At 48.1% G+C, this 19300-nt stretch overlaps 2 protein-coding genes and 2 long non-coding RNA genes across 17 annotated transcripts in view; 2 read left to right on the plus strand and 2 right to left on the minus strand.

Moving 5' to 3' along the window:
* Positions 1–356, minus strand: part of Zhx3 (zinc fingers and homeoboxes 3) — a 109016-nt gene extending 108660 nt beyond the window's left edge. For all 4 annotated transcript variants that reach the window (XR_015683006.1, XR_015683005.1, XM_087652353.1 and 1 more), the window contains exon 1: positions 140–356. The gene's annotated coding sequence lies outside the window, so the exon portion shown is untranslated. The remainder of the gene's footprint in view (positions 1–139) is intronic.
* On the plus strand, positions 1–6910 carry LOC147995790 (uncharacterized). The gene is made up of 3 exons (XR_015684773.1): positions 1–1880; positions 3914–3998; positions 5592–6910. It is a non-coding gene; the product is annotated as an uncharacterized LOC147995790 (long non-coding RNA).
* The window catches only part of LOC147995791 (uncharacterized), a 17343-nt gene continuing 2704 nt past the window's right edge, over positions 4662–19300 (minus strand). Inside the window, exons 2-5 of one of the 2 annotated variants that reach the window (XR_015684770.1) lie at positions 14214–14375; positions 10538–10698; positions 8970–9073; positions 4662–7846 (exon numbers count right to left, since the gene is read on the minus strand). This is a non-coding gene — a long non-coding RNA (uncharacterized LOC147995791). The remainder of the gene's footprint in view (positions 7847–8969; positions 9074–10537; positions 10699–14213; positions 14376–19300) is intronic. The other variant, XR_015684769.1, reaches the window with a different exon arrangement.
* The window catches only part of Lpin3 (lipin 3), a 24394-nt gene continuing 12380 nt past the window's right edge, over positions 7287–19300 (plus strand). Inside the window, exons 1-4 of one of the 10 annotated variants that reach the window (XM_087653446.1) lie at positions 14179–14234; positions 14973–15117; positions 18229–18434; positions 18510–18899. In XM_087653446.1, coding sequence (XP_087509572.1) covers positions 18708–18899 — 192 coding nt within the window. In that variant the 5' untranslated portion in view covers positions 14179–14234; positions 14973–15117; positions 18229–18434; positions 18510–18707. 10 annotated transcript variants of the gene reach the window in all.

Below are 19300 nucleotides of genomic sequence, written 5' to 3' on the forward strand. Positions count from 1 at the left end.
GCTGGCGGCTGACAGGGCCCGGCGGGAGCCGGGCCTGGCGGGAAGGCGCTCGCAAACACACAGGGGCTGACAGACGGGGAGACACACAGACACCGGGGACTGACAGCTGTGGGGACGACGGGCCTCGGCGGGCGCTCACCTGGCGGCGGCGACTGCGGTGGCACCCGTGGCCCGGCTGCTCTCCCCAACGCTGCGGGTCTCCCTCCCTCCACGGTGGGCGAGCGGCCGGCACAGGCCCCGCGGAGGCGGCGGCGGCGGTGGAGGTGGCGGCGACGCCAGAGCCACGGGCTGCTTCTGCGGCGAGGACGAGCTGCACCAACTGACTGCCGGCCGCTCGGCTAAGCTCGGTGGCACTCGGAGGCGTTCGGCTCCGGTCGGCCCTCCTCGACTCGGCTGGGGGCGTGGCTCGCCCCCTCCCCCGCCCAGGTCGCCTCGGGCGCTAGGAGGCGGGGCTTTGGGAACCGGCGCAAGCCCCTTGACGTCGCCGGGAGCGGACCTTACCCGGAGCGCATGCGCCGGTCGGCTGCCCGCCCGCGTTCTCTGTGTGGGGGGCCACCGGGGGTAAGGGAGGCGGACACCCGGGCGGATGCTAAGGCCCTAAGCAGTTCCCGGCCTTTGTGCTCCGCATCCTGGTCTTTCTTGAGGGCCACCTAAGGAAGGCCACGCGAGGTTAAACTTTCAAAAGGATGTAGTCTGGGCAAGGGTCCCAGACCCGTGCTCCCTCTTCTCCCCAGTGCAGTGTTTCCAAATTAGCATTTGTGGGTTGTTTTTAACACCACTAAGGGTTCACGGCAGGTTTTAGTCTCTTGTTTACTCAAAGAAATAGCAGCCGAAACGAATTTATGATCTCCAATTCTTTAACACTATCTTAGGCTAGTGGAGCTTTCAAACACCTGCTCCCATCGTGTTCAGCTGTTGGCCTGGGATTAAAATCTTGTTTCGTGTTCCAGGCATCTTTTCACAACAGAACCAGAATCTGTTGCAAATATGTTCAGAAAGTGGTCTTCACCCTTCGTATCCAGATTGACTAAATAGAGTTCTGAAGACTGAACGGGCCCCAATCCCAAATCTGCTTATTATATCAATTGGCCACAACCTCTCATCCACAAAAGGCAACAAAATATTAGGAATATATAAAATGAGTGAGAAGATTACATGCCAGTCTATACAAGGCTTCCTGCACATTATTTTGGTGCTTAGCAAATGACACTGAATTTATAGCTGTGTATGAGACAGCCGACACCTATAATCTCAATAAGGCTGAAGCAGGAGGATTGCAAGTTTGGGGTCAGCCTGGGCTACATAGCAAGTTCCAAACCAGTCTGGACTACACGGTAAGACCCCATCTCAAAGAACGTTCAAACGCTCAATAACTATTCCTTGAATGAATGAATGAATGTATATAGTATATATGTTGTGCTCCAATTTATCTTCCTCTATTCAACCAACTTTCCCGAGTGCTTTTTCTGATCTGGGTGCTCTTGAGAGAGCCAGAGGTAAGCAAGATGTTCTCCCAGACGCCCAAGAACGCCGTGTTTCAGAAGAGACGGACAAGTAAAGCTGCAGTTCTAGAAGAGAATGTGCAGATGCCAACTGCTTCGGTAAGCATGGCACAAAGGGTATAATTACCAGCACGGAGCAAGTAAGCTGGAACTTACCTGTAATCCCAGATACTCAGGAGGCTAAGGCAGAAGGACCACAGGTTTAAGCCAGCCTTGGCAACTTCAGCAAGATCGTACCTCAAGATAAAAATTAAAGACAGGAGAAAGAATTGCTGCTGTGGGGTAGACAGTGCTTGCCCGACATAGTCAAGCCCTGGAATTCCATCTCCAGTACCAGAGGAGAGAACAAACATCCAAAGGGCCAGAGGAACGAGACAGGTGAGCATGGGAAGGGTTCCCAATGACACTGGAAGCTAGAAGTTGAACCTGGAGAGACAACCAGAAGTGACTCTAGGCAGAGGCAGCAACAAGCATGCACATTAGTGTCAGGAGGGATATCAGAGGAGGAGAAGTTGTTGATAATATTTAATCAAAGAGGCAAGTTATTTCCCTTCCAAAGAAAAGAATCCATGAGAAGACTCGGCAGGTACTTGCTGCCAAGCCTGAAAATCTGAGTCTCATCCCCAGAAACCACGTGGTAGAAAGAATTGACTCCTGATAGCTCTCGGGCCCTGTAAGTAAATAAATAGAATTTAAAAGTTTCTTTTGAAATGAAATGTCCTAGGAAGATGGCGTGGACAGTAAACTGCTTGCCACACCCCTCAAACACACTTAAAAATCCTGGGTGTGTTTGAAAACAAAAGTGGATTTGGGGCATATACCCAAAGGACTCTCTAGCCTCCCATAACGATGCTTGCATATACCTGTTTGTTGTCCCACTCTTTACCCTAGCAAGGAAACGGAGCCAGCTTAGATGCTTATCAGCGGTCGAGTACATAACGTTGTACATATGCATAATGGAATTTTACCCTGCATAAAGAAAAATGAAAACATGAAACTTTCGGGGAAACGGGTGCTTCTGGACAGTAGATTAAGCAAGGTGACCCAAACTAAGAAAGAAAGGGCCTTACCTTCCCTCTGAGATGTGGATGTATCGATGTATATATATGTAATGTGTCTATGTATATGTCTATGTGTGTGTGTGTGTATATATATATATATATATATATATATGTAGTGTGTCTATGTATATATACGAGTTAGAGTAAGGGTCTGAAGAGATGGCTCAGCAGTAAAGAGCTAGTGCTGTTCTTACAGAAGACCCAAGCCCAGTTCCCAGCACCATGCCGGGTGGATCACAACTGCCTATAATTCCAGCTCCAGGGAACCTGGCGCCCTCTTTTGACCAATTTAGGAACTACGCCCATGTGAACAAGCCCATACATAGTCATGAACACATACACACAGTTAAATATACGGGCTAGAGAGATAGTTCAACAGTTAATGGCACTGGTTGCTCTTCCAGAGAACCCGTCTTCAATTCTCAGGCTCCACATGGTGGCTCACAACTGTCTGTGACTCTAGTTCTGGGCGATCCAACACTCTTCTGAATCCTGAGGACACTCCACACATGTGATATGCATACATACACACATGCAAAGAGGCATATGCAAAAATAAAAATTAAAAAAATATTTTTTTAAATTAAGGGCTGGAGAATATAGAGTCTCTGAGAGCAGAATGTCTTTGTGGATGGCTGTGGGGAATCCCAGGGTAGCCATCTTCCTCTACAATTCTTAATGGTTGGACCTGCCTCTTAAGTACAGAGGTGGTCCCAAACTGGCTGATAGACTCAAGAATAGCACAGATGGGATGAGATGGCGAGCAGGCCGTGGAAAATATTCTGTGTCTCCTCTGCGGGCAACAAGGTAAGAAACTAAAGCTGAGCTTTGCTGTACAGAAAGAACTTGGCCACGAAATAACTACAGCAAAATCACACGGAAGAATCTCAGAAAGAGAGACCGGAGAGACAGGACCTAAAGTGCTTGCTGTGCAAGTATGAGAGGTCTTAAATTCAATCCCCAGAAGCCAAAGCCAGACATGGTGGCTCACACCTGTGATCCCGGCAGTGGCGAGGCAGAGACTGGCAGATCCCTAGGACTCACTAGCTAGCCACTCTAGCTTAATTGGCGAGCTCCAGGCCAATTGGAGACCCTGTTTCAAGAAACACTAAACACAGCTCCTAAGGGACAACACCCAAGCTTGACCTGTAACCACCATATGTATGCATGCGCCTGTGCACATATGTGTGCACCCACATGGGAATACATACATAATGCTCACAAAAACTGTTGAGCCAAGCAAGCTGGACACAAAAGACATACCTTGTGAAAATGTCATCAAACATCTAGTCTGACAAAACCCAACCATGCCTTTGCCCCTGAAACTCTCTACTACTCCTTATGACTACAGGGAGGGTTCTGTGGTACACGACGGACAGCTATCCGGCTCTGCTGGAACAGCTACTTAGAGATGAAGAGGGACATTAGTCCTGGAGGTGAGTGCACACAAGGAAGTCTTTGGCCCCGCTCTGTGTTGTAAAGGAGAACAGGAGAGTCAAGCTCCTTTCTGTAGGAGTCCATCATAATGGCATTTGTGATGATAATAAAGTCAAATCTGGGGAGCCATAATGAGCCATTTCTACTAACATTAGCCATGTCCTGAAGATCATGGTACAGGACAACAGACACTCAGAAATTCCGTGGTACAGTATACGTTGGCAAAGTGTGTTCCCGGCTATAAGGGAATGGAATGGGACCGTGTAGTTTTGGAAGCGTTGTCTTAGTCACTGCTCTATTGCTGTGAAGAGACATCATGACCAAAGCAACTCTTACCAAGGAAAGCATTTCACTGAGAGCTTGCTCGCAGTTTCAGAGACTTAGCCCATTATTATCATGGCGGAAAGCACTGTGATAATTCAGGCAGGCATGGCTGTGAAGCTGAGAACTTTACGTTCTGATGTACAGGCAGTGGAGGGAGGGGACCCAGTGTGGGCTTTTGAAACCTCAAAGCCCATCCTCAGTGGCACACTTCCTCCAACAAGGTCACTCCTCCTAATCCTTCTAATCCTTTCAAATAGTCCCACTCCCTGGTGACTAGGCGTTCATATATGAGTCTGTGGGGGCCATCCTTGTTCAAATCACCACAATAATTAATCTGATTTTTTTTCAGAATGTCCAAACATTGTTTATTCTTACAATAATGGGATTGTAGTATAAATACTGTATGTCTAAATATACTGTTTAACTTTTTAAAATTTGACAATAGGTATTAAACACACACACACACACACACACACACACACACACATATATATATACATATATATATGTTTCCTATTTTGAGGCATGATGGATAGAATCATTATCCTAATCATGGCCTTGCATGTGTATGTTAAAGCTGAAATGGGAAACTTTAAATATGTGTGCTTTACTGTACATTAATTATGCCTTAATGAAACAGGTATATTATTTTAAAATCTCTTTTCCTCTTTCCCCCACTTTGACTCTGTAAGCTCCATCCATGCTGTTTTAGGAACAGCTACTCTACAGGGTTTTTTTGCTTTTTGTTTTTTGACTTCCATGTGGAATTTCAAGAAATGTATTCCAGTTTCATTTCTGTTGGTATGATAAAATACCCAGACAAAAAGCAACCTAAGGGAAAAGGAGGGTCCCCCACACACACTTGTAATTTCAGGTTACGGCCCATCATTGTGGGGGAAGTCAAGGCAGCTAGCCATATCATGTCGAGTCAGAAGTAAACACAAATCAACACATTAATGCTCATTTGCTTGCTTTGCTTAGCTAGATTCCCCCAATCTTACACAGTTCCGGACCCTCTACCTAGGGAATGGTGCTACCCATAGTAGGCTTGGTCTTCCCAAATCAATTAAGACTCTCCCCATAGATATGCCCAGAAGGACAATGTAGACACTCACTCATCAAGATTCTCTTCCTAGGAGATTCTAAGCTCTGTCAAGCTGATAATTAATACAATAATGAACATCTACAGTATTTTGCTTACTTAATACCCAGGGCCCCTTTTGCTGCAAACCTATCAACAACGTTGTAATAATCTTTTCTCTTTACAGATCTGAGTAAACTTTCTCAGAAATCACCCCAGAAGTGCAACTGTTATATTACAAGGCCTTGCATATTTTACAAAAACTGATTCATTTTGCTTGTTTGTTCATCTATGGGGTTTTTCTTTTCCCAGACAGGGTTTTTTCCGTGTAGCCCTGGCTGTCCTGAAACTTGCTTTGCAGACCAGGCTGGCCTCAAACTCAGAGACCCACCTACCTTTGCCCCCTAAGTGCTAGGACCAAAGGCCTGCACACCACCACTGACTGGCTAAAAACTGACTCATATATGACAGAGGGGTTAAATATGTTGATAGTCCCACCAGGTGGTTGAAAGAATTCTCTGTATTTGGGTTTCAGATCTTCCTACAGTAACTAAAGGTTTCTAACCTTGGTTTATAGAATGCCCCACCCATTTCAATGTGGCACTGGCCTTATGGTCACTGACAAACAATTCTTCAGGCTGTGACCATTTCCTGGTGATTTAGCAAATGGAATGGCTTAGATTTTTCTTCAAAACCTACTTTACTTAGGGATTCTTAAATGCTTCAACCTCCCTTCTAACCCACCAACCAGAGGTAGGGGGAAAAGGTTAATATGAAAAGGGAGTTGTGGACCTGTTTAGAAGCAGTTCCATTGGGTGACTCCACTCTTCATTGTCTGGATACCAGAAGTCCAGTTCAACAGCAAACACCAAACACAGATCAGTAGTGGTAGCGGAGTCCAGCAAAACAGTAAGGCTCCTCAGAATCCACAGCTGTCAGGGGAAGTGGCCGGAATCAGCCAGAATCACCACGAGAAGTTCTTTGGCACATTTCTCTTTATGAAGTGAAGACCAATGGAGACCAGCAAAGACCAATGAAGACCGGTAAAATGGTGTAGCAATGCAAGAGCGTCTTCTCACCGTTTGTGGGGTTCCATTTATATTCTTTCTAAACAACATTCGACCTCTCGAGGGTCTGTCTTCAGCAGAACATCACATACCCTCTCATAAGACAGCTTCTTGAGGGTTTGCGACCCCATAACAACAACAACAACCAACCAACCAGAGCTCCCAGGGACTAAACCACCATCCAAAGAGTACATATGGACAGACCCATGGCTCCAGCTGTATATGGAGCAGAGGATGGCCTTGTTGGGCACCAATGGGAGGAGAAGTCCTTGGTCCTGCCAAGATTGGACCCCCCAGTGTAGGGGAATGTCAGGACGGGGAGGCAGGCAGGGGTGGGTGGATGAGTGGGGGAACACCCTCATAGAAGGGATATGGGGATGGGATAGGGGGTTTATGGACGGGAAACCAGGAAAGGCGATAACATTTGAAAAGTAAATTTAAAAAATCCAAAAAAAAAAAAAAAAAAAAAAAGACGGCTTCTTAAAAAACATCACGTGACACAACTGTGTTGTTAAAGAAACCAGAAACTTCCACTTCACTTATCTGCACCTGTTTTCTAAATTATATTTCTGGGGAAGGGTGTGAGTTAGAGATGGGAGTTCTTTGTTCTGTCTTTCCTGGGCACAAAGGTTCCACCTCCATGAAAGAAAGCGCTGGTTCTTGGTACTTGGACCAGTGTCCTAAACAGTAAGGAATGCAATGACTCAGCTAGTCACTCAGGGACACTTTGGTGAACAAGGCCACGGGAAGGAAATCATTACAGACAGCTGGACTGTAAAAAGCAAAAATACTCCACACACCAAACTCTACAAGCCAGTAGAAGCTGAGCGGCCCATGATTCAACAGGCCTGTTTTTGCCACGTGGCTCCCAGCTCATGGTACGTGGCACGTAGCCCTGGCTTGCCGCTGGCTGCTCCAAGCACTGCTGGAAAACAGAACTGGACCTCGGGAAAGCTGTGAGTGCGTTTTATTCCCAACTCTGATTGTCCATCCATGTGTCCCCTCCATCTCCTCGTTTGCTGTCCTTTTGCCCTCTTGGCATAGCTCTCAAAATCAATAATAATAAGCTAGAATTTAGCATTTCACACATGCTGGCAACTTGGCAGGGACACAAGGTCAGACAACCAGGATCTTCTCAAGGCCCCGAGGCAGGCAGATGCCAGACAAGTCCTGCTCCCTGGGGGAGGCTCAGTGTCCAGGAAACAGAGGCCGGTGGCAGGTCTAGGGGGCTGAGACTGAGACGGAGACAGGACAACCCAAGACATAACTACAGGTTCACTTAATTTTATTGGCGGCCTCGTGTATGCCAGAGCCTGATCTGAAGATAGATTAGTGAAGACAGACCAAACATCTTGTCCTCCTGGGGTCCACATTCCTGTGGAGGGAGACAAACACCAGCTATCATCAAGAAGTAAATTATGATAGCATGTGAGGGAGTGATTCATGTGTGTGTGTGTGTGTGTGTGTGTGTGTGTGTGTGTGTGAGCACGTGCACACACACAAGTACACACACACACACAAAAGCTCAGACATGTGTGCTCGATCTGGTGAGTCGCGTGTGGGCGCGCACATTGTATGTACAATGTAGAGACCAGAGGGCCAACTTCGGGTACCTTCCTCCATTTCTCTCTACCTTATTTTGGGAGGTAGTTTCTCTACTGAACCTAGAGCTAGATATTTCAGCTCTATTGGTTGTCCAGAGGATCGTCCTGTGTCTGTCCCCCCACTACCTCTCTGTCCTCCCCTCCCACCCAGAAGGGCTGCAGTTACAGATGCTTGCTGTTCCAGCATCCAGCTTCCATGTAAGGGGCGTGGCTCCAGGCTCAGGGCCTCATGCTTCCTCCTTAGCTCTACCCACTAGGCCATCTCTCAAGACTCGTGGAAGGGATTCTTGATGCCGGAAAGAATGGAGCAGGAGGACATAGCTGGGGAGCAGACCCCACTGAGTCTCACATAGCCGTGAGGCTGCTGAGAAAGCCATACAGAGAGTGCATTGCTGCAGGGAGGGAGGGCCAGCGCCAGAACTGGAGCCCTGTGGCAGAATCAGGCCTGTTAAGTCCCCTTTAAGAAAAGGTCTCAGGCTGGGCATGATGGCATATGCATTTAATCCCTCCCCCGTAGAGGCAGGTGGATGTCTGTGAGTTCAAGGCCAGCCTGATCTACAGAGCAAGCCCCAGGGCCAGCCAAGGCTGCATAATGAGATCCAGTCTCAAGAAGAATATTAAAGCCTCTCGTATCCAAACTTGACTCACACTAACTGTGTAGCTGAGAAGGACCTTGGGTTTTTGGTTTTTTTGTTGTTTTTTTTTTCTTTTTTCTTATCCTCTGCTTCTATTTTGCTCAGCCTTTCCTTTTGTTTGTTTTGCTTTTCAAGACAGGGTTTCTCTATGTAACAGAGCCCTGGCTGTCCTCAGCTCACTCTGTAGGTCAGGCTGGTCTCCAACTCACAGTGTCTGCCTCCCCTTGTGCTGGGATTAAGGGTGTTAGCCCTGCCTTACCTTACTCAAGTGTATGGACCACTGAGGTTTGAACCCGAGGACTTGGGGAAGCCAAACAAGCACTGTGCTGACAGGGTCGCATCTCCGGCTTGCTGGAGAATTTTCTTTTAAGACACAGAAAGCTCCATTTTACACAGTGGTCTGACTTTTCAGTTTCCCTCCTTAGGTCAGAAATTACTGTCAAATTCCAGAAAGGCTCGGCCCCCTGATGTCTTTCCTGAGAAAAGCAGTTGGAACCTGGACACTGCCAGACAACATGGCCAGGCCAGTCAATCCTCAGCTGGATTGCCAAAAGCTTTTCTTTGGCAAGGGTGGCAGAGGCAGGGCCTAGAAGGGGCGGGGCCTGAGGTATTAAGATACCTCCTCCAGGGGCTGGGGATTTAGCTCAGTGGTAGAGCGCTTACCTAGGAAGCGCAAGGCCCTGGGTTCGGTCCCCAGCTCCGAAAAAAAGAACCAAAAAAAAAAAAAAGATACCTCCTCCAAAAGTTCCTGACTCACTAGGTCTGTCAGGTGGGTGAGCTGAGAATGTGAATATCTAATGAGTTCCCAGGAGCTACCACCAATGCTGCTCCACCAGCCTCACTCTTAAGTATCACTATCTGAGGCGGGGAAACTAGAGCAACCAGTAAAGTACTTGCCTTGAAAACTATCAACCTGTCTTCGATTAAAACAAAAAAGCCCCTCTGGAAGCAGAGGCAGGCAGAGCTCTTAAGAGTTTGAGGTCAGCCTGGTCTACATAGTGAGTTCCAGGCCAGCCAGGGATCTACAGTGAGAACATGATAAGAGAGAAAGACAGAGGCAGAGACAGAGACACCGGACAGGACAGACTATTGCTGTGAACTTAGATATCTAGGCAGACACGAATCTATCATCTTTAACAAGGAAAAAAAGGAGGGCACGAAGTTAATATTGAATTTTAGATAAATAATGCATAGTGCACGAAACATACTAAAAAATGTGTGTCTGAAATTAAAATGCAACTAGTATCATTTGGGGTTTTTTGTTTGTTTGTTTCTGTTTTTGCTAATAGCAATACACCAGCTGTCTGCCTCCTGGCCCTCAGGACTGCCTCCCTAAGGAAAGCCAATGCCAGCTACCGCTGTATCCTGTCCCACTAGGACTGGTGGAGCCTCTGCTCCTGGCAGCCAGTCTTGCTCCTTATGACATGTGACCACAGCTGCAGGCCTGGCTCAAAGCTCCCATTCACCTCAGGCTGGGTTCACTCGAAAGGAAGTAGTGGGGCAAATAGTCACCGAGCCTGCCTGTGGGTCAAGAAGCATATAGGCTCCAAAACTTCATACAGACGGCAGCAGTGCCTCCTCTAATCCTGGATTAACAAGGACAGCCAACAGTGGTATAGGCTGAAGCTGGTACACGCACCCAGGAAGAGGAGTAAAAAGCCAATGCATTCACAAGATCCTTTCAGGCTAAAAGGATACCCCGATGGTGGCGATATAAGGTACACGCTAGAGCAGGATAGCCCCTGCCTTGGTCAGCTCGGCTGGGTATTAGGACAAGGAAGATCGCCCGAGGCTGCATCTCACCCCTTTACACCCCTCCGTAATTACCACACTCTGAATGATTCGGAGTTCCAAAACCAAGCTTGATGCAAATCCAACTTCTGCAACAATCTTTATGAACTTCTTGCCCCTTGGATAAAGAACGACAAAAACAATTTGTGCCTCATCTTCAAAACTGTGAGCCGAGAGCTGGTCATGGTACTGTGCATCTGCAGGAAGGAAGGGCTGCTAAAGAGACTGAGGCCAGGGGATCAACTGAGCCCAGGAGTTTTTTTTTTTTGTTGTTTTTTTGTTTTGTTTTTTTGTTCTTTTTTTTTTTTTTTTTTTTTTTTTTTTGGAGCTGGGGACCGAACCCAGGGCCTTGCGCTTCCTAGGCAAGCGCTCTACCACTGAGCTAAATCCCCAACCCCGAGCCCAGGAGTTTTAAGTCATCCTGGGCAACATAGTAAAATCTTGCCGCCAACCTCCTGCTTCCCACCCAAACGAAACAAACAAACCCACATAAAACAACAAGAAAGGGTTGGGGAGATGTCTCACTGGTAAGAGCTCTTGTTCTGCAAGCATGAAGATGAGTTCAAATCCCCAGGACCCACATAAAAAGCCAGTCATGAGGGTTGGAGCGATGGCTCAGTGGTTAAGAGCACTGGCTGCTCTTGCAGAGGGTCAGTGTTTGATCTCTGGAACCCACATGGAATCTCACGACTGCGCCAACTCCAGTCCCGTTAGAGCCAGTGCCTTCTTCTGGATGGTGTACGCAGGCACGCACGCACGCACGCACGCACGCACGCACGCACGCACGCACGCACGTCTATGCAGGCAGAATACCCAAACGCACAGAATAATAATAGAAAAGAAAATGAAAGCCAGGCTTCATGGCACAGGCCTGTTATCCTGGTTGGTTAAAAAATAAATCAAGTCACGGCTATGCATACCTATAAACCTAACATTCTGTGACACAGAGAGAGTAGATCCGGAGAGATCATTGACTTCCCAGTTGAACCCATAAAGCAAGTTCCTGGTTCAGAGATGATCATCTCAAAGCGTTAAGGTGGATAGGAATAGTGATGATGCCCAGCTTTTTCTCCAGCCCCCATATGCACCCCGACTCTCGGGGACATGGCTCTCCCCATACACTGTACCCTCCCCCACTCTACCCTCCGCCACTGTACCCCCCTCCCAAACCACACGCCTAAACAAAAAGTACACTAAGCACTGGGGACTGCCTAATGTGCACCTTGTGCTGTGCTCAGCATTTATTTAGCTCAGTAAAACTATATGGGGCTTGAAATCTCACTGCCATGGTTGCCATGGTTGCCATGGTTGCCATGGTTGCCATGGTTGCCATGGTCGCCATGGGTCAACCTTTGTCAAGGGCATGAGGATTTAAATATATAACCAAGACCGAGAACCACTGGTTATGAGATCTTCACCAAATAATCCTGCAAGGTAATTTTATCACCGTTTAGCAAGTGAAATTAAGAATGAAACCATTAGATTAGGCTGGGCATGGTGGGACTCACCTTTAATCCCAGCGCTCTGGAGGGAGTCTGAGTCAGGCAGAACCTTGCACTGAGGCCAGCCTGTCCTATATAGCTATATAGCCATGCCCCATTTTTCTTTTCTTCTTCCTTTCCTCCTTTATTAAGATCTTTATTAAGACCTGGTTGTGCTAAACATATTATGAAGATCAGGCTGGCCTCGAACTCACAAATACCCGCCTACCTCTGCCTCCGGAGAGCTGGGATTAAAGACTGTGAGACCCCAATTTTAGACAAGGAAAAAATTGACCCTGGCATCAGACGCCTCAGATTGTGGCCTCTCTTAACTTCTTACCTTCCTTCTTTGAGAATTCCTGTTTCCAGGGTTTTACCGTCGAATGTAATCATTACACACATAATGACGCCACAGGCAATCTTGTGGCACACCACAACCCCCAGGGTGGCCTTGAGATTGCTCTGCCTCCAGCAGGGCTCCTCTGAGATAGCAACTAGATACTACAGCATGAACAACAAAAGCAGTCATTTCTAACCAAGCTCTGTCCCCTTGGATCACATTTTGGCAATAGCTTCTCACTCCTCACCGTCCAGTCCTTTCTGTAGCTTGCTTTTCCCAGTTCTCCATTCCCATCCCTCTAGGTCTGACTTTTTATGACTTTACCCTAAAGTTAATTAATTCATTAATTAATTATATTTAGAGCAGAGGTTCTCAGCTTGTAGGTAGAGACCCCCTGGGGGATGACCCCTTTCCACAGGGGTCACATATCAGATATCCTGCATATCTGATAGTCACATTATGATTCATAACAGTAGCAAAATTACAGTTATGAAGTAGCAACAAAAATAATGTTTACGGCTGGAGATCACCAGGACTTGAGGAACTGTATTAAAGGGTCACAGCATCAGGAAGGTTGAGAACCACTGATTGAAAGTGTGTGCACAGTGTGTACTCTGGCTTCACAGCCAGTCAGAGACACTTTGTAAGTGCAGATTACAGTTCTCCAACTCAGAAGCAAGCACCTTTACTGGCTGAACCACTGTTTGTTTGTTTGTTTGTTTGTCTGTCTGCTTGTTTTGACTTTTCCAGATAGGGTTTTACTATGTCTCCTTGGCTCTCCTGGAACTCCCTCTGTAGACCAGGCTACCCTGAAACTCTGGGATCTGCCTCCCTTTGCCTCCCAGTGCTGGAATAAAGGTGTGTGTCACCATGCTGGGCTGACTGAGCCATCTTTTAGGCAAAGCCTGCCTGTGCTTTTCAGAACAAAGGCCGTCGTCACCTTCTTAAGCTTTCCAGCACATCTTGTTTGTGGGGCTGATACATACAGGTAGTCAGAGAGGTCTTTGAATCAGGGGAGGCTTTGGACAGACTCAAAGCTATTCCTGGCTGGCCCTGGTCGTTTGCATTTATCGCCTTCAAATCTGCTCAAGTGTCTTGCCTGCCCTTGAGATTGTTGGGTGGTGAGAAAGTGTGATTGGGAGAGAAGACTGATCACCATCTGCCCTCTGCTGGCCGGTGGTGGCATTAAGCGCATTGCCCATCCGCTAATGTGTCTGATAGATGACTGAGCATATATTTTTTGCAATGGCACTGAGCGCTTGAAGGTGATCTGTTCTTAAGGCGTTCAAGCTCAGTTCAAGGGGACATTTGAAGCTGGGTGGTGTAGCGGTGGTAGATCTCTTTGCGCGTATCACCGAGTTTGATATCAGTATGCAAAAACAAATAAACGAGCCTGACATTAACTGAGCAAATAAGACAGCTGTGATCATATGGGGTGTGGAGGGTCAAGGAACGCTGTTCCCAGGATGGGAAATACAAGCGTCAAGCACTCGACAAAGGCATTCATGTTCTCTGGCAAATCTTACAAAGCTTTCCTCTCTAATCGGTGCGCGATTCGCCGAAGGTCACAGAGTCAGGTAGATAGGAACAGGACGTAGGTAGACGCGGTTCCAAAGTCCTTAGGTCTTTCGAGCTCCTGTCGTGGCAGCTAGTGGAGTTACGGGTGTGGTTGGGAACGGGTCAGAGCCCCTAAGTCTGGTGCTCCCCAGTCTCCATAGGAAAAAAGGAGCCCTTGAGTGTGAACACGGGACGGGGGCGGGGTCTTTTCGAAGTAAGGGGTGGAGCCTGAACTGACGGTGACAGTGAAAGCCGCACCTGGTTGGTGGAAGGAGTGGAGCCCGGATCTCCCGGGTCCCAGAGGAAGCGGAAGTGCTGGGATCTGGACACTCACCTGTGGAACCTCTGCATACAGGTAGAGGCGGCGACTCAGGGTCTCAGTCCACGGGAGGGAAGTTTCTACTTAGGAACCTAGATGGGCTAGGGAAAAAAATGTTCTTCTCCCACTCTGTTCTTCTATGTCATTTTCACTTCAAGGGCCAGGGTCCATTTGGAGCTAGAGAAAGAGTAGAGAGGGGTAATGGCTTCATTTCCTTCCTGCCCCTTTCCCAGCGGCTACGAGCTCCCTAGATAGCCAAGACTAGGGAGCTGGAGAGGAGATGCTAGAACCTTTTAGGGAGGCTCCCCCAGACTGACCGTGTGTCCTTGGTACTGAGTCCTCAGTTGCAAAGGAATGTCCGGGCCCTTCCCTGGCCTGTCTTGCCAGTCAAGGAGGGGAATTGAGACTTTCCCTCACCTGGGGCAACAGAAGTTGCCACCCTAGGCTGGAGAATTGTAACTTAGTGGTAGGCCACTTCCCTGGTCTAAGGGTCCTGAACCTTATACCCCTACTCTCTTTGGTGGCAGTTGGAAAGTCATCCCCATGACTCCCCCATCTCAAAATCTAGGGACCCAAGAATCCAGAGCAACTTGTTTTGGCTTCCCTGTGGTAGAAGCAAACTGGCCCTGGAACCTTGATGACAGATCTAGCCTGGCTTAAGCTAGGTACTCCGTAAGGCCTGGAGTTCACCCGTCGTCCATCTTGTAAATAGCGAGTTTCCCACTGGTCATGGTGTGGGGTGTCAGCCTGCTGTGTCTAAACTGTTAACTGCAGGTAGAGGCTGCCCTACTGCGCTGCCCACAGCCTAAGCGAGCGGGATAGTCACGATTCTGGAAAAGATGCTGGCGTCTCTGCTAGATGTCACACACGGGCATAACACCTATCGTACGACGGGACTGTATGCAGATTGTCTCAGAGGGTACTCATCCCTACCTGATATTATCTCCTCTTAAAGAAGCTGAAATTTAGACTCAGAGAAATAGGGGCTGGAGAGATGGCTCAGAGGTTAAGAGCACCGGCTGCTCTTCTAGAGGACCCAGGTTCAATTCCCAGCAACTACACCTATCCGTGACTCAGTTCTGGGGGAATCTGACACCCTGACGGGGGTGGTGTCTGACACCCTCACATAGACATATATGCAGGCAAAGCACTAATGCACAGGAAAAAAATAAAATGAAGATACTTAAAAAAAAAAAAGATTCAGGTAAGTGAAGCAATTTGCCCAAAGTCATAGCTGGGAAGGGGCAGGGTATAGATTAGAACTCAGACACTGTGGTGTTCTTACCCACAGTGCTTTGCTGCCATCAATGATCTGGGTATCTGGTAATAAAGCCTTAACCTAAACAATAGGACAATCAAGGGCGGGGGAGGCCAAAAAGAAGGTTTCCTTAGGGGTGGATGTGGCCGGGGTAGGATTTTACTTAGAAGTAGCCGAAGCCCAAGCAAGTGGGATTCTAGAGAGTGAGATGGGTCTCACCTAAGGCTTATATTGTGAAAGGGAAACTGAGGCCAGCTAGTTGTTTGCCTGAGAACCTGTGAATAGACCTGAGTGAGTCTAGTGACACCCCATCCCATGTGCCCACCTCTGCCATCTAGATCCTTTTCTTAGGTTAGTGACCCTCCACTGGGGACAGGTTTTCTTCCAAGGAGACATTTGACTTTATTTGCAGTGCTGTGGATTGTACCTAGGACCTTGCATGTAAAAGGCAAGTGCTCTCCTGGGCTACATTCCTCCTAGGAGGCTTTTAGCATCTAGAGACAACTTGGCTGCCACATCCTTGGATAGGAGCTGGGAGCCTAGTGGCATCAAATGGTCAGGAACCAGAGATACTGTCTTACAATTTACCCTGCCAAACACACACACACACACACACACACACACACACACACACACACACACACATGCTACAGCAAACCAAGCCTGCCATGCTTGTTTTTCCAGTTCTTTCCCTCCCAGCAGGTCTGAGGCAGCTTTGTTTTCACCCCTACTCTGGGCAACCCATGCTTACTCCTTTTACTCCTTTATTCCTGGAGACCCTGGGTCTTCTCTGTTTTTCCTAGACTGACTAGTCTAGAGCTTTGCTCAACAGATAGGTGTCTGTCCTGTCAGTCTGTCTCCGTCTGTAGTCATTGAGTTCGATATTAGAGCAGAATGAAGCTTCCCGCCAAGGAGCCAACAGGTGTCTTACAGACAAAATGGTTATTGGATTTGAGCAACATTACAGAGCCACAGAATTTAATTTCACCGCATTTTGACTTAGCCTCCCGCTGGCTAGGCCAAGACTTTGTTATCAGGTGTCTAGATCATGAATGGCCATGAGGCATTGTGGGTAAGGGTACCAAACTGCCTGGATCTGATCTCCACTCTGACAGTGACTAAGTTGTGACTCCGGGCAAATCACTTCACCTGTCTTCTTCTTCTTCTTCTCCTTCTCCTTCTCCTCCTCCTCCTCCTCCTTCTTCTCCTGCTCCTCCTTCTTCCTCCTTCTCCCTCTCCCTCTCCCTACACCTCTCCCCTCCCCCTCCTCATCCTCTCCTTCTCCTCCCCCTCTCCTTCTCCTCCTCCTCTTCCTCTCCTTCTCCTTCTATGACATTTTATTTAATGTAATTCAAAAGGTATTTGGGGTTTGCTAGAAGACAGTATAGTCTTATACAAACTTATAATGTTTAGTTACAGATTTTTTTCCTAAGAGATAAAACCAACAAAAGAGTATACATTGGCTCGAGCTACGTGCACCATTTATTGACACAGAGGAAAGCCTGTCTGTGGTTCCAGAACCAACCAGACAGCGGCATTCCCTCGAAAATGTTAACCACTGGGGTCCGACTTTCTGAAAGTCACTACGGGCTGGGAACACTGAGATAACTCCTATCAAACACTCAAGGATTCAGGCACCACTAGGGACTTTCTTCAGATGTACATGTGGACCCAGGAAGGGTCCTGAGTTTCCCACATTTCCAACAAGCTCCCAGTGACACTTATGCTACCAATTCCTGGACCACATTCCAAGATTGGTGCATCACAGAGCTGTACAGAGGTGGCTGCTCTCTGTGGTGTGTTTCAGGGACTGTGGACTAATTAAGGAGTCAGGAGACCTGAGTCACAGTGTCTTTTCTGCTCCCCCCCAACACACACACATACACACACACATAATCTATACTCTATTATCACCATGAAGTGTGGTATATCAATTAGCTTCTTTGAAGGAAGATCCTGAGCTATTGTCCTCCAGGAATTCTTAGGCAAGATCTGAGAGAGGAGGGTGACCTGTTGCCGTGTCATGGGTCTTGCAGCCAGGGCAGTGGGTCCCTTACTTGGCAGTATAACAGGTGTGACGAGCTGAGTCTGGTTCAGGTGGAGCAGGAGGAGGGGACACTGTGTCAGCTTGGCCATGACTCTCATTACAGCCCTGGCTTTTCTTTGTTGCCACTGAAGCCTCCTCCTTCACCTTTCCCCACCCTCCCTCATAGAGGAAAGCCAGAGGGACCAGTCCGGCTGGGTTATAGGACAGTGCTGGCCAGAATGTGGCTCTGAGGACCTGCCTGGCTGAATTCTAGTCTGAAGCTAGAGACTGGCTGAGGACAGTGGCCTGGAGACCCTGGGAGGCTGTGGGCCTCATCTTACCAGGAGAAAAGGGTTGGGGCGTAGGGCTGGTGTGGCATCCTGAAGCTACACAGAGACCTTACTTGGTTCAGTAGAGACTTAGGTACCTGGAATTCATATGCAGGAGCCCATTCAATTTCTAGGACCAGGAAGCAACAAGCTAGCTAGACCCATTTCTTTTTTCTTTTCTTTTCTTTTCTTTTCTTTTTTTTTTTTCTTTTTGGTTCTTTTTTTCGGAGCTGGGGACCGAACCCAGGGCCTTGCGCTTCCTAGGTAAGCGCTCTACTAGACCCATTTCTTAAATGGAAGACTTCCTTTAGCACGCCGCCTATTAACTAGCAGGGCTACCCGCATCAGGAGGCTCTCCCCGCTGCCCACGATGTCCTGTTTACACAGCGAATCTTCTTCCTATTTGTCCTTGCCAAGGGTTCCGGACGTGAGTCACACAGACCTGGACTTGAACCTCAGGTTCCTTCTTTCATAGGCGTGAGACCTTGGGCAAGTCACTCCACCTCCCCAAGCTTCACCTGGTTCGTCTGTAAACAGGAATAATAGCAGCAGCTCTGGCAGCCTTTCGAGGTTGTCCTGAGGATTGGATGAGCCATGCCCATGGAGGGCTCATGGGCGTCACAGTGAGTCATAGCATTTAGAGGCACGGGCAACCAGCCATTGTGCTATTGTTTCACCCCGAGTCCTTGTTTTTACAGATGTGGAGATTGGCGGTAGGAGAAGTCAGCCGGCTGCCCAAGGGTCCCACTGTAGGTTTGTGGGCCAGCCACAGCTAGTAGGCCCAGGTCTTCTGGAGATCCTCCCATCCCGCGGCTGCTGCCTCTCTTTAAGCACGTTCCCTTTCTGAGGGCTGGACAACGTAAGCTTGGACATCCCAGGGTTGGCCAGCAGCAGCCATGAACTATGTGGGGCAGCTGGCAGAGACAGTGTTTGGAACAGTTAAGGAGCTATACAGGGGCCTGAACCCAGCCACACTGAGCGGCGGCATTGACGTGCTGGTGGTCAAGCAGGTGGATGGCTCCTTCCGATGCTCACCCTTCCATGTGCGGTTCGGCAAGCTGGGTGTCCTGCGGTCACGGGAGAAGGTGGTGAGTGCTTTGGCCTTCGGTCTGGCTTCATTGGGGTGGGCTTTTGAAAGTACAGATATGTGTGTGTGTGTGTGTGGCGGGGGGTGGGGGAGAATCCCTGTCCTGTTTCTCTTCTTTTGTTCTTTTCATTGAATTTTCTTTAAAAATGTATCTTATTTTATTTATCTTGTATATGTATGTATGTATGATTGTGTGAGCACACTGTGTGAGTGTGCGCGAGCGTGTGGGTGTACGTCAGAAAACAACGTGGGGGGTTGGGGATTTAGCTCAGTGGTAGAGCGCTTGCCTAGGAAGCGCAAGGCCCTGGGTTCGGTCCCCAGCTCCGAAAAAAAGAACCAAAAAAAAAAAAAAAAAAAGAAAGAAAAAAAAGAAAACAATGTGGGAGGCTGTCCTTTCCTTCC

The sequence above is a fragment of the Rattus norvegicus genome, chromosome 3, assembly GCF_021556685.1.
Source record: "Rattus norvegicus strain SHRSP/BbbUtx chromosome 3, alternate assembly SHRSP_T2T, whole genome shotgun sequence".
Taxonomy (NCBI): Eukaryota; Metazoa; Chordata; class Mammalia; order Rodentia; family Muridae; genus Rattus; species Rattus norvegicus.